The sequence below is a fragment of the Acanthaster planci genome, linkage group LG06 (genome assembly GCF_054643075.1).
Source record: "Acanthaster planci isolate LZ-2023a linkage group LG06, COTS_SCS, whole genome shotgun sequence".
Lineage (NCBI taxonomy): Eukaryota > Metazoa > Echinodermata > Asteroidea > Valvatida > Acanthasteridae > Acanthaster > Acanthaster planci.
The window spans coordinates 5,637,394-5,651,108 of NC_141782.1; the positions used below are offsets into that span (position 1 = coordinate 5,637,394).

At 43.0% G+C, this 13,715-nt stretch overlaps 1 protein-coding gene across 6 annotated transcripts in view; it reads right to left on the minus strand.

The window, feature by feature from the left end:
* Positions 1-909: 909 nt before the first annotated feature.
* LOC110987750 (uncharacterized) overlaps positions 910-13,715 on the minus strand; it is a 523,067-nt gene continuing 510,261 nt past the window's right edge. For 5 of the 6 annotated variants that reach the window (XM_087138265.1, XM_087138261.1, XM_087138263.1 and 2 more), the window contains 2 exons: positions 11,470-11,692; positions 910-2,452 (listed from right to left, as the gene is read on the minus strand). In XM_087138265.1, coding sequence (XP_086994391.1) covers positions 2,072-2,452; positions 11,470-11,692 — 604 coding nt within the window. In that variant the 3' untranslated portion in view covers positions 910-2,071. The remainder of the gene's footprint in view (positions 2,453-11,469; positions 11,693-13,715) is intronic. The other variant, XM_087138262.1, reaches the window with a different exon arrangement.

A 13,715-nucleotide genomic window follows, 5' to 3' on the forward strand; every position in this document is an offset into this window, starting at 1 on the left:
GTTTTTAACATTTATGATGCTTCCTTAAGTGCTATTGTCTCGGGTACTGGAATGTAAGTCGCACCCACCGGATGGTACCTCACCACGTTCATGTAAAAGGTGTCAACTTTATCAAAGACCCATCCTGATCTGCGTTGCGTGTGAGCCTCCACATCCTCTATTTGTTTCTGCCTCTGCTCAGCGAGTGCTGCAGTCACGTCTTTTTTTTTTTTTTTTACAACAACCGTATTTTGGCAGGGGAAAGTAAAAACGCCCAGGTCTGTTTGGTCAGGTTTTTCCAATTTAAACTGCACTTTGAGGCCGTTTGTAGTTTGTAAGAGCCGATCCCCTTTAACCTGTCTAATGCTTTCTTTTCGATGAAAGTTTTGTAAAAATAAAAAAGTGCACGAGATCGTATTAAAAAAATCTGAGTGTTAGTTCCCAGTTTCTATAATTTCCCTGAAATCGTCTCACGTGTCTAATGTCTACTTCTGCATTTTCATCACTTCAATTTTTTTTTATTTTTCAAATCTTTGTTCATCATTAGTTATTTTTATAGATCTCCAAAATAAATCTCATTTTTTCTCAGAGCCTCGGTGCAGAGAGAATTTTCTGAGAATCCCCTTGTTTGTTTGAGGTTGAGGTTGTTTGTGCGAGAGTCGAGGTCAAAGGTCAAGGTGGGTGAAGTGGGAAACCCCGGTGCGGCAGGTGGAGCGGGGAAGCAGAGTGGAAAAGGGGGGTGAAGTGAAGTGGACAGGTCTGTGTGAGCGGTGCAAGTGCGTGAGTTGTTTACGCCGGGGTCAAAGGTCAAGGCGAATGAAGTGGGAAACCCCGGCTCTGGTCTGTGTGGGCGTTGGAGCGCAGAAGCCGAGTGGAAGGGGGGGGGCTGGTCCTTAACCGGTACTTACATAGTACTGGAAAGCAACAGTATTGTTTTTGTCTATTTCAATGTTCATTCCATCAAAAACGTGTAAAAAGCACAAAAATATACTCTCAATTCGCAGCAAGTCCAAAAAGCTTTCACAGAAAATTTAGATTCGCTCGCCATAATAGTTTTTGGCCTCTCAAAATTACCAATTCATCCCTACAGTTTTCTAGTTTGGCAGAAAGTGTATACAACCATTACTTGAGAATGCCCCATGGAAGCTAATCGAATCGAAACCAGTATATCTAACATGTGACTTGTGCGTGCTACTACAAAACTGAAAAGCAATTTACGTACAAACTCCCGGACGATTCTAATGAAAATCATTTACTTATTTTTTTCCTCTTGTGGACCAAAGACTTGGATAGTTCTTCAGAAATGGCTTGACCTACTACTCAGTGGCCGACCCGAACAATCAGCTGGACCTATGTGTTTAACCTTGAGTGGGTAGTTTACATTTCTTTCACATGTCTAATCATTTTAATCAAAAGAAAATAATTTTTTGGTTCAACATTTTAACTGGTTGGTCTCCACCGACTGCAAAAAAATTAGACTGTCATCTCAGTTTAGGTGCAGCAGCCTAGATGTTTAAAGTGATAAACTTACTATTCTTGACTTGTCTCTATCTATATCCTGATATTTTAAAGGCTGAACTTGGACATGGCTATTTACTCAGATTTGAAATTGCAGACTACAGCAATGAAAAAAAAACAATACTTCTGTTAATGTTTACCCCGTCTATTGTAAGATTTTTTTGTTTTTGACTACAGAGCATCTGATGTTGCGTATCGGTAAAGCCCACCTGGTCAGGGACCCTCTCATAATATTCAAATTACAACATGTACCAACTTCACATGGAATTAAAAGGAATAGCGCCTAATTAGAGAAATTGTCAAATGTTTTGAAAAGACAAACATAAAAGATACACTTTGGCTCACTATTGTTCAAATAGAAACCCAATGACACTTCTGATTAAAAGATAAGTAAATGAAACACACTCATAAAATACAAAACATTTTTACAATTATAAATATAATTATATATATTTCAGATAAAAGTTGATTTTACACTCACTAGGAAAAAAAGGAAATGCCATATGTTTCTGTCTGTTTCCAAAGAGGAATTCAAAGTTGGTTCATTCTATTGAAGTGGAATAACTATAATGTTTTACTGCACTTCAAACGACTTCGGTGTAAGCGAACGTTTAGGAAAACTAGCTGGTTTGTGTGTATAAAAAAGAATACATTCCAGCCATTCCTGTGCTTCTTTGTGAGAGTTAGCCCGTAGCTTATAGCATCTTTCTTCAGTTTGTAAAATCAGTGTTTTATCATCCTCTAGTGCAACAGGGACACCACGCAAATAGATGGACTCCACATTTTTTTCATTCTTGCGCTTGCTGTAATACAGGTGTCCTTTGGCTGTAAGCTCAAAAAAACGTCTATTCCATGATGAGGTGAGAGGGCTCTTAGTATTGCTCAGTTTTTCCAAGTAGCCTTCTTTGGTTGGGTTCCAAATATGCCTTCTTTCTTGCTTCTTATTCTGAAATGCCTGCGCAAAGAAAGAAAAGCTACCAACTGCTTTATGACATGTTACTTTTATGTGTTTTGGAACTAAACGTACAATAAAAAAATAACAAAATAATAATCCTAAAGAAACAAAACAAAACAATTAACAAAAATCAATTAACCACAAAACGAATCAATCATAGTCATTCGCAGTGGTTTAGTTTGACAATGTCACTCAGCTTTTCCTGCTACTATGTATGATGGTCCACTTTTGAATTTGTGCCTTGTTGGTATTAAATTCTGAGATGTTGGACTTGTTTTTGCTGTACTAAGGCAATCTCAGGCTCAGAGATTACTGTTTGACAAAATAAAGACTGCCACGGTATTGTCTGTGAATTCTCCACCGATTGGTGAATACAGGATGCTCAACAGGGCAAACATCAAATGACTAAAAAAGACTCTATGAGGTCTATTAGGAAAGAACTGAAGATAACCACAATTTAGTGTACTGCAGCACTGCTCACAAAGACAACCATTTCTAAAAGGTTTTGTAATTCTATTAATCTAGAGATCTTTTTGAAATGATTGTCTTTGCAAGCAGTGGGCATCCAATTAGCATTTTTAACCACAGAAGACACAATAGCAGGGAACTTATTAAAGTAGATAAATCCATAGTAAACCCAACTTAACAGTGTCTCCTATTATATCCGCCATACAGAGTGTAAAAAGGCACAAGTTGTCATCAATCATTTAAAAGGGACGGCACGTGATGAGATAAAATGTCACAGAGAAACAGGATTAGAGTTCAAGGGGGTTGGGAGACGGTGCAATCTCTCCATAAAGCATTGTATGAGCATACATAACAGGAGGATGAGTCCTTAATGGACTTTTCTAGAGCTCTCATAAGGTTGCATGACAGGGTACTGAAAGTATCTTTGGAATGTGAGAAAACTTCGTTGAAAGCCCTCCTTTATAAAGTTCTTATCGGGCAATTTGTAGCCAGGGCACGTAGTCAGAGTGTGAGATTAGAGTTAAGAAGGTTAGAGTTAGCAAAGCCCTCACAGACGTTCCCTAAATTGCGTGATGCAGCACTCAAGACTTTTCGGGATCTCAAGAGAGCTCCAAAACGAACACGTGCTCAGGCTAGGCACGTCATAGCAGACTGTGATGAGGAAGTAAATGATCCTGGGGTCAATGTTTTCGTCGCCGGTGCAATGAGGGGTAAAAATACCGAGCCCATCCTGGAGTTGCAACAAATGTTGCAACAGCAGCAGGAGATTATGAAGTATGAAGGGGCCCAACAATCAGGCTGGCACTGAGCCAGGGGGTTTGCAGCCACAAAGTGGGGGAGGGTTAAACTAACCCCCTTTGCCACTATGGGCCAAGTGGTTGGGGGAAATACATTTAAGAAAGAGGTCTCGCCCAAAAGAAATACAGTTAAGGGATCAGGTTCTAGCTCTCTGTCAACCGATGATGTTCTTGATAAATTGGTACATGGCAGTCCAAGGGCTTATGTAGAATTAGTAGGGGTCCCAGCTGGTGTAGTTCTTGACACGGGGGCAGAAACCTCCCTTGTAAGTGCAGCATTCTTTAAGGACAAGTTGGCTGCGCATATGGCAGGAGTGGAACCAGTAGGAACTTTTTTTACGCGTTTGGCGTAGGACCTTGTGAGGTACCGGTTGAAGGATATGTCCAGATCCCTCTGCGGGTTTTCAACCAAAGGGTTGAGGCACATTTCCTTGCTGTGAAAGACACTCCTGGGGGCGGTTTGGGAAGTGGGCGCAGCTCTGTTGGGTTGCAATGTCTTGCACCAGTTAAAGGATATGGTTGTAGATCCCTCACATAAGGATGCTGATGCATGGAATGTGACGCTACATTTGCACAATTTGACTAAACAGGAACCAGCTAGGGTTTCATCCAATAGGAAGGGACCAGTTGCTGTTTGTACGGGATGTTGTATGACCTCCATTCCCCTCAGGGAAGTGCATTCCGTGATATGTAATGTTTGTGCTCCTTCAGAAGTGTGGGAGGGGAAACCATACTGCTGCAAGGGAAGCAGGGTAAGGTTTTGGTCGATGCAGTGACAACCACTGTCAGGTGACTTAGGTTTGAATAGGGGTTTACCGGTCTATGATTCATGCGAGGTTGTACACAGAAACAGAGTCAACGATCTTGTTGCCATGGTCCATGGGGGCACAAACTGTTACGATTCCTCCCTCCGCACACTCAGTTAAACTCCCTCGGTGAAGTTTCCCCCACCCTACAGCTGGATTAAGATATGGAGGGTAGTGGGTTTGAAGGTATCTGTAAATAGGGTGTTAGCTCCATTGGATTGAAATTATTATGACAGTGGCCCAGAGGAGCAGTGTTGTTGGGAACCAGATTCTATGCCAGGGACAGATGAACCTCAGAAGTCTGTGATGCATATTTTTGCAAATGGACGCTCGTATCGTTTGCTGCCAGGGATAAGCTTGGTGATGGTAAGTGGTGATGAGCTTGATTGTGTAGTAGGCTCGATCCAGACACATGACAGGGTTTTCTCAAAAGGACCGTTCGATCTGGGTACATGCGATCAAGTCCCACACAAGATTCAAACCACAGACGACACGCCGGTGAGTCAGCCGTATCGTAGGATACCTCCACAGTATATTGGGGAGGTGAAGGAACTTCTTCAGAAGTTCTTAGAACAGGGTATCATCCAGAAAAATGCCTATGCTAGACCCATTGAGCTAGTCAAGAAACGGGATGGGACAATCTGGATATGCGTAGACTATAGACGGCTAAACGCAAAAATAGTGCACGACGCATTTCCGCTGCCGAGATGATGAATCATTGGAAGCCCTATGTGGTGTGCACTACTTTTCTTCGCTTGACCTTGCGCATGGGTATCATCAAATTACAATGGATTCGGAGTCCATCCCAAAGACAGCATTTCGGGTGCCGTTTGGGTTGTTTGAGTACACCCGAATGCCTTTCCGGATCGTAAATGTGCCACGTACGTTTCAGCGCAAGATGGATATGTGTCTAGGTGATGTCAATCTCATTGAAATTCTGATCTATCTAGACAATATTCTTGTTTTTTTGGGGGGGTGACATTGAAGTACACATTAGTAGGCTGGATAAGGTTGTCACTAGAATCACTGACTTTGGTTTGAAGATGAAAGGGAAGAAATGTCAGTTCCTCTGGAAAAAGGTGTCTTATTTGGGCCATGTAGTTAGTTCGGATGGCATATCTGTGGATGCAGACAAGGTGCAGAGGGTCAAACACTGGCCGATTCCGGCAAAGCCTGGAGAGCTGAGGTCTTTCCTAGGTTTAGCGGGGTATTATAGATGTTTTATTCCTGCATTCGCAAAGATTGCAAAACTGTTGCACGGTTGTTACCTCCTCTTGGTAGGGAAAGTATGAGGTTAGTCAGAAGATTTTTGAGTGGACAACAGAAGCTGATAGTGCATTTGCCACCTTGAAACAAGCACTCACAGAGACTCCAGTGTTGATCTATCCAGATTTCAGTAAGCCATTTCTACTAGAAGTAGATGCTTCTCTGAAGGGATTAGGGTAGGGGCGTGCCTTGCGCAAGAAGATGAGAAGGGGAGGCGACACCATGTGGCTTATGCCAGTAGAGGGCTTAGGGGTGCCGAACGTAATTATCCTGATTACAGTTCATTTAAACTAGAGCTCCTCGCGTTAAAATGGGCGGTTATTGACAAATTTTGTGACTACCTTGTAGGATTGCCATTCACGGTGTGCACGGATCATAACCCTCTTGCTCATTTGGAAACAGCTAAGCTCGGAGCTTGTGAGATGAGATGGGTAGCTCAACTTGCTGCGTTAAACTTCGATGTAAGATTCAGGTCAGGGGTCAGTAACAAGTGTGCTGATGCACTCAGTCACTACCCTGGTCATTGTTATGCTACTGAAGTTGAACGAGTTTTCCAGTGCATACTAGTACCAAGTTCCAATTCGGGCAGATGTCTCAGGGGGCACTGTTCATGAGTCCTTACAAAGGGGGGGGGGTGCTGTTGAGCCAGGGCAACCAACTGTGTTGACCAGTTTGCAAGCCTTGCAAAAGGAAGACTCGGAGTTGGGCATTGTCTGGAAATGGTGGGAGGCCGGATGGCGCCTTGGTGTTGAGTCACCGGAGTTGAGAGCATGGGTGTGGCAGCAGCCAAGTTATGTTGAGTGGATGGATTGCTCTGCCGTCAGATTAATGATCCATTGCATGGAGAATTATTTCAGATTTTGCTGCCTAAGTGTCTCGTTCATCGGGTGATACAGGATTGTCATGATGGATGGGGGCACCAGAGTGTTACCAGAACTTGTGGGCTCCTAAGGAGACGGGTACATTGGCCTAACATGGCCACCATGGTACGCCGTTATATTGGTCAGTGTAGGCAGTGTGCAACCATATAGGCTGCAGAACCTAAGCCTAAGACACCTATGCGTCACTTGCTCGCGTTCAGGCCCCTAGAGGTGGTTGCCATTGATTTTGTCAAAGTTGACGAAGGAAAGGACGGTTTTGAGGATGTACTAGTTATCACAGATGTTTACACGAGATTTGTGCAGGCTGTCCCCTGTAGGGATCAGCTTGCCGTCACTGTGGCCAAAGTCCTTGTGCAAAATTGGTTCACCTGGTTTGGAATTCCAAGTAGATCACATAGCGTCCGGGGGAGAAATTTTGAGGGGGAAGTTATTAGAGAGCTCTGCACTTTGTATGGTATAACAAAATCCAGGACAACCCCCTACTACCCAGAGAGAAACTCACAAGCGGAGCAGTTTAATAGGACACTGTTCGGGTTAATCAAATCCTTAAGCGAACGGGATAGGCGTAAGTGACCCGAGATGTTGGTTCACTTGGTATTTGTTTACAATACTACGCCGCACTGTGTTACTGGAGAGACGCCATATACCCTCCTGTTTGGGAGAGATCCTTTAATCCCAATTGACCAGATGCTGGGGAAGACCGACAGTGACTGGGGACAGGACTTTGTGAAGGAGCAAGCACAGTAAACTGACAGGGCAAAGGAACTAGTCAGTGACAGGGTGTCCAAGACCTGCATTTGCAATAAGGCTGCTTACGATTTGAAAGTGAATGCTGAACCAATTTGTGTTGATACGCAAGTATTGCTCAAGAAGTGTGCTTTCCGGGGGCAGCATAAGTTAGCAAATGCATACGAGAGCAATAGGGGTTGGTATTAATGAACATGGTGACGTATACCATATTCGACCATTGTTGGGAGGGGATCAAAAGACTGTTCACAGGAAATTGCTACGGCTTTGCCCTCCAGAATCTGGGGAGTCTAGTTTGCGTAGTGAGTCTGGCTCGGATGACTCTTACTGGGATTTTAGTCAGCCCCCGTGGATGCCACGGAGCAGACTCCGAGTTTGGTTCCCAGACCAACAGAAAGTACGGGAGCTCAATAGAAATGTATCACCTGTTCGGAGGTCTAAGAGAAGCACAAATGGCAGGCATAGCAACCCCTTTCGCCTGCCAAAGTCAGTGCTTCGCTGAAAGAAGTAGTGGACATTGGGTTCAGGCACCTCGTGGCTAGCTGAAGGCTGTGTAGGCTTACTGTGAGGAAGGTCTTGGGGTATCCTTCCAGTAGCTTCTTTCCAGTAGCTCCAAGTAAACGGGCTGGAGTTTGTAAATGTGTTCCTATTATGTAATTGATTAGTTGCTGATTGTTATATTTTACATTTAAGCAGTGTTAACGCGGTTAAATTTGAGGTCCGGATCGTCAGGAGCAGATCATTTAAAGTAGGGGAGGGTGTAGAGAAATGGCTTTGCACGATGACCATTATATGGCGTACACATGTGTTGTAGAAGTGTACAAGCTAAATATAGCACACTGTATCGGGGGCACTGAAAGTTGCGTGACCCTGGGTGACCAGTAACCAACAGAAAGTTAGCGCATTGCACGTGAGGCTGCAAACATGTTATTGGGTAGGACATTGAAAACGAAAGGAAAAAAAACGGGTGTGTATGATGCATGGGACAGATGGCAAGGAATACGAAAAAGGCCTGTCAATGGCGTCAGACATAGAAGGATGAAGTAGTGGAGGCAGCACCAACGGCCTGATGATTGGGGGGGTATGATCTTATCCAATTTGTAATTCTGGAGTCCTAACTACCCGATGAGTCATGTGAAAAAATCGACACTGCTGAAGTTTGCAACTGTAACTGTGTGTTTGTGTTGCCTTAATTGCATTGTGATCGTCCGAACAGTACGCCCCAACTTGATTCACACGAATCAGGCCGACATGCCACAGGTACATGTAGTTCATTATAAGCTTCAATGGAAGAAATGCGGGCCAAGGACCTAGAAATGTAATAACATTTGTTATTTTTTTTTTATCGATGTTCTCTTTGTTGTAAATTTATGAGGTCTGGCGGCCTGTTTTAGACTGTACTACATTGGCACATAAATACCTCTCTAAACACTGGTTTTGGCACTGCCTGCCTGACTCTTTGCAGGTAATCATGTTGTTTCTTTTACTTCCATTTTTGTAGCATAAAATTCATTATTTTGCAGATTCTTTACTACCTTTCCCACAATTTATCATAGACTGGTTTAATAAGGATAGGGATGGCTTTTGTTGGATTGAAAATGTGAAATTTAGATGAAATTTGAGGTAGAGTAATGTTGGAGTTTTAACGTTGATTTTTGACAAAACTACTACTGACTGCCTACTGACTACTACTATTGTACTGATAGAATAAACCCTCTGGAAGGAGAGAGAACTTAAGAACACTGGCTGCCACAGGTACATGTACTCATGAACCAGCATGCCTGGCCCCCTCCTTCCTTTCTCACCCCCCTTCCACCAGCCCAGCTCTCCACACATACAAGCCGATGAACACAGTCCCAACCATAAACCATGGTGGTAGCAGCATAATGCTATGGGGTTGCTTCTTTGCTAGTGGCACCTGGAACCTCATTTGAAGAAAATGCAGGGCATCATGAAAAAGGAGGATTATATCAAGATCCTTGATAACAATGTGAAAGTATCTGCTGAGAAACTCCAGCTTGGACCTGATTAGATGTGCCAGCAGGACAATGACCCCAAGCACACCAAGGTAGTAAGGCAGTGGTTCAAGGACAATGGTGTCTACGTACTGGAATGGCCAAGCCAAAGTCCTGATCTAAATCCATTAGAGAATCTGTGGAGGGAGCTGAAGACTAGAATGATTACCAGGAGACCATCCAACCTGATCCAGCTGGATCGAGGCTTTCACCGAGGAAGAGTGGGCCAACATCCCACAGGAGACATGCAGAAAGCTTGTGGACACTTATAGGAACCATCTTGAGGCAGTCATCAAGAACAAAGGCCACACTATTGACTATTAAGAAGAGACTTTGGACTATGTAAATGTGGGGTATGAATAATTTTGACCAGGAGCAAAAAATAAACTAGGGCCGTACCTATTAGTATGCAAATGATGTTAGCCAACACACGAAGGTTTGTGTACTGCAACAAACTGACAAAAGGCAGAAGCACCAACATAACAGCTTTTACAAATGAGAAATTTAGAAAAGTATGTTATTTTCCAAAGGATGTAAATAATTTTGAGCACAACTATAGGTACTATGGAACCAGAACAAGTCAAGCTCCAGACCTCTTACACCTATAGTATGAAATTGTTTGGAGCAAAATTGTGCAATTAAACAGTGTCATAAGCTTTACGGAGATATGAAACACTCCAATTAATTTACCATTATCCATCTGTTTGAGTAAGAAATCCAAAACATCCAAGAGTGCTGTTTGTGTGGAATCAAGAGATCTGAAGCCTTACTGTTCCTGTGCTAAACAGTTATTTGTTAAAATAAAATGAGAATAATAATAATTTTTATTTATCAGGCACAATACCACTTTGTAATTTAAATGAAAAATGAAAGCAAGTGGTTTGACAAGCATACTGGTACCACACATTATGGCTGTTACTCCCATCCACACTAAAGGCTAAGCAGTCATTTTTTCATGTACACTTATCACTTCAAGTTCAAATAGTTTGAGTCTGACAAAAGTATCCATGGAAGCATGCCCATCTCCCTATCCTACTTGAACTTATTTAGGCACAGGCTGCATGTGTATCCACTCCTCACATGCAAACACATGTTTCCCAAATATGGAAGACAAAAGACATTTATGCTTTCGGACTAGCTACACATTTGATGAGTACACTTGTGGTGGATCAAGCCTAAATGAATGTTATGCTGCTACTATTCCTTCAGGTTTCCTCCACACAAAGTGATGTCTTTAGCCTTTATTTTGAACACAGGGAAATATCAATGTCAAGTAACGCAACACTGTATTTCCACTATACATTGTATATAGATTATGAAAAATCTGAGATCAGCAGACCCTACAGAGGTAAACATTATAGTGATGTAATATAGCATTTAGGAAAGGGGATTGAGCTCCTTGCACAAGTCCCTTCATCATGAATTATGAACATGGACTCTGGACCAACACTTGAATGCAATGCGCCTGATGCCGTTGTACACCCCACTGATTTTGTGCATAAGATAAACGTGCAGTCTTGTCCATGTGGTTAACCAAGCAGAAAGTTATGAGTCATTAGACAATGGCAGATCCAGCATTTAAGGGGAACGGGTGGTTCTCAGCATTTATGAAATGGAGCACCCAAAATGGAGGTGAAAAGTAAGCATATGAGTGGAGCATGTTTATTTCTCTAAAGCCATTACATAATCAGTTAATAATACAAGCAAGGGAACCTAATACATGTAGCCCCCAAAAGAAAGAAGAGAGAGATAAACTATTCAAAATGGAGGCTGCCAAGTACATAACAATAAAATGCCCTCCTTAGTTAATACATAAAAGGCCAGTGGGTGAAATCTTAATAAAATATGCACAAAGAAGTACAAGTAAATGCAGTGTTCCATCTGTAAAAATGCTTAATGCACCTGTAAGGCAGTGTCGCAATTGCTTGGCTGTGGCTGGAAACTACACACGACTCCGCAGGTAGTGGCTGCAACCACTATTATGGCTGCAGCCAAGTAATTCAAACATGGCCTAAGATCTGGCATAATGATACATACCTTAAGCAGTTCTCGCCCCTGCTTACTGTAAGGCTTGTTGTCACCTGAACTGAATGCTTTCCTCAAAGCAGCAACATGATTGGAAGGTGAGTCATCTATGGGTTCCCCATTGATTTTCTTCTCAGTATCTCCATTACAAGATGAGAATTGAGCTCCTCTTTCGATGTGTGCCTTATCATCTTTTTTTAGGTATGACTGGTTCACCTTCATCTTGGACATTCTCCTGTGACACATTTAAAAAGAAATTTTAACTTCCTAATTGTTTGCTTTCTCCTTCTTAATGTTGTATTTGGTAAAGGATCATACCATCCTGGACAGTGCATACTTTGCTCTAAAATGTATTGCCTATAAAGTGCAGTCATCAGTTAGCAAACTGGCCCTAAATGTGTGATTTCCCATGTATTGCTTTTGTAACAGATGCATTTTCTGTGGAATCAGCATAATTTTGAAGGCAGCAGCTCACTGTTTGGTGCTTTTTGTGGCTGGGAAAATACACATGGATACTTCACAATAACTGCCACATCAGATGTAAAGAAATTTTTCTTATTTCTTCATACCTGTAAAGAGAGTGGGTTGGATTCTTTTGGCCAGGACATTAGTTTCTCCCCACCCCCCTTGAGTGGGCCTAGTCTACTACTGAATAGCTACCCAGATTACCAATACATTTGCATATTTCCCAAGTCCATTGTGCCATTTGCTAAATTCTCAATCTGCCGGTAGTGTGCCCTCAACTCCCATAATGCCCAGCGGAGGGGCCACCATGTTCTTCCTCTTTTTCGACATGCAAGAGTGCCAAGGTTGAGTGGGGAGGAGGAAGGGAGAGTGGTAAGCTGGGTAGGTATTCAGTAATAGACTCGACCCACTCCAGGTGGGGAAGAGTCTACAGCTTTCAACCTACCCAGGTAACAGTAGCAGAGTAGCATCATGCCTGAGGAGGTGCGCTAACCTTACATACCTAATGTGGACTTGTGAACAAAAGATGTCCACATGATGCACGAAAACAAGACGTTTTGTGGAAACATCTACAGGACATTTCCCCTTCTCTGGAAAAGAGGTTTAGAGGCATTTTGGGGTAGGGGTCATCTGTTGTAAAAGGAAGGAAACCTTGTACAAAAAAAGCTGAAAATCATGTTCCCAGTTCAAAAAAATGAGTCTTTTCACTAAGTTTTCTCAACTGCACGAAAAGAAATGAATGTCCACAGAAGGTATGTAAGGTAAGTATCTGTGGGTAGGCGAGGTTTCACTACCATACACTCATAAGAGAGAGTCCCAGAAGTTATAGGTCCAAGCAATATCAACTTAAAGAAAGGGGTAAAACCCCTGACTCAATAGAGGAGGTTGCTTGAATGAACTCACTTGAAGGGTCTACGATGGCCGGCACCAGAGTTGCCATGATGTTATCCCGAGAACAGCCAGTCCGTGAGCGTGATCCCCCTGTAAGACATCACTGAGATAACAAGAGGTAAATGTTGATGAAGATTTCCAACATTCCATCTTACATATTTCAGTCACGGGAATCCCCTTCAAATAGGCCCAGGAGGAGGAGACAGCCTGGACATCATGGGCATGGACATGCTGAGGTTGTCTGAAAGAAGGCAGGGGTCTGCATTGCCTCAGTTCTGGGTTAGATCTACAGCCACTCCTGGGGGAAGTCTTTAGTGGCTGGTAGAAAGAGATCTGTGCTGGGTCGGTTTGCTTAACCTGCGTTTCCAGAGGGTTGACGAACTGGCCTGTGAAGGTCTTCGCTGAACATGAAGAGTTTCCTTGATAACATTTTTTCTGCACGCAGACATAACTCAGAGAGAAATATGGATGCATAGTTCAAGGCCTACTAGTGGGACTCGTTGAGGCTATGTAAGGCCAAAGTGTTGAATTCAGGGGAAATTGAGAGGAGTCCTCACGTGTGAACTAGAAATTCAGTCGGAAGAAACAAGAAAGACATGCATTTAATGTTGGTACAAGCTGCATGATCCATGTCTGAGAATGCTGATTCTATCTGATTCCTGGTTTTCTTGGAAAAGGTCACTGCCACTGTCTTGCCCTCGGCTGTGTCAGGGATAGCGGGCACAGAGAGGTAAGTTCGAAATCACCCAGTAGAAAGTGGTAGTAGTTCCAAAAGCGGGCATAGGGGTGCCAGCATTTTGCTTTAGCCAGTCTTCCCATGCTGTCAACACAAACACAGTCAAGCAGGAGCTCAGACAGTTCTGGCTATCCTGTTGTGGTGCAGGGCAAGAAAGTCCCAGGAC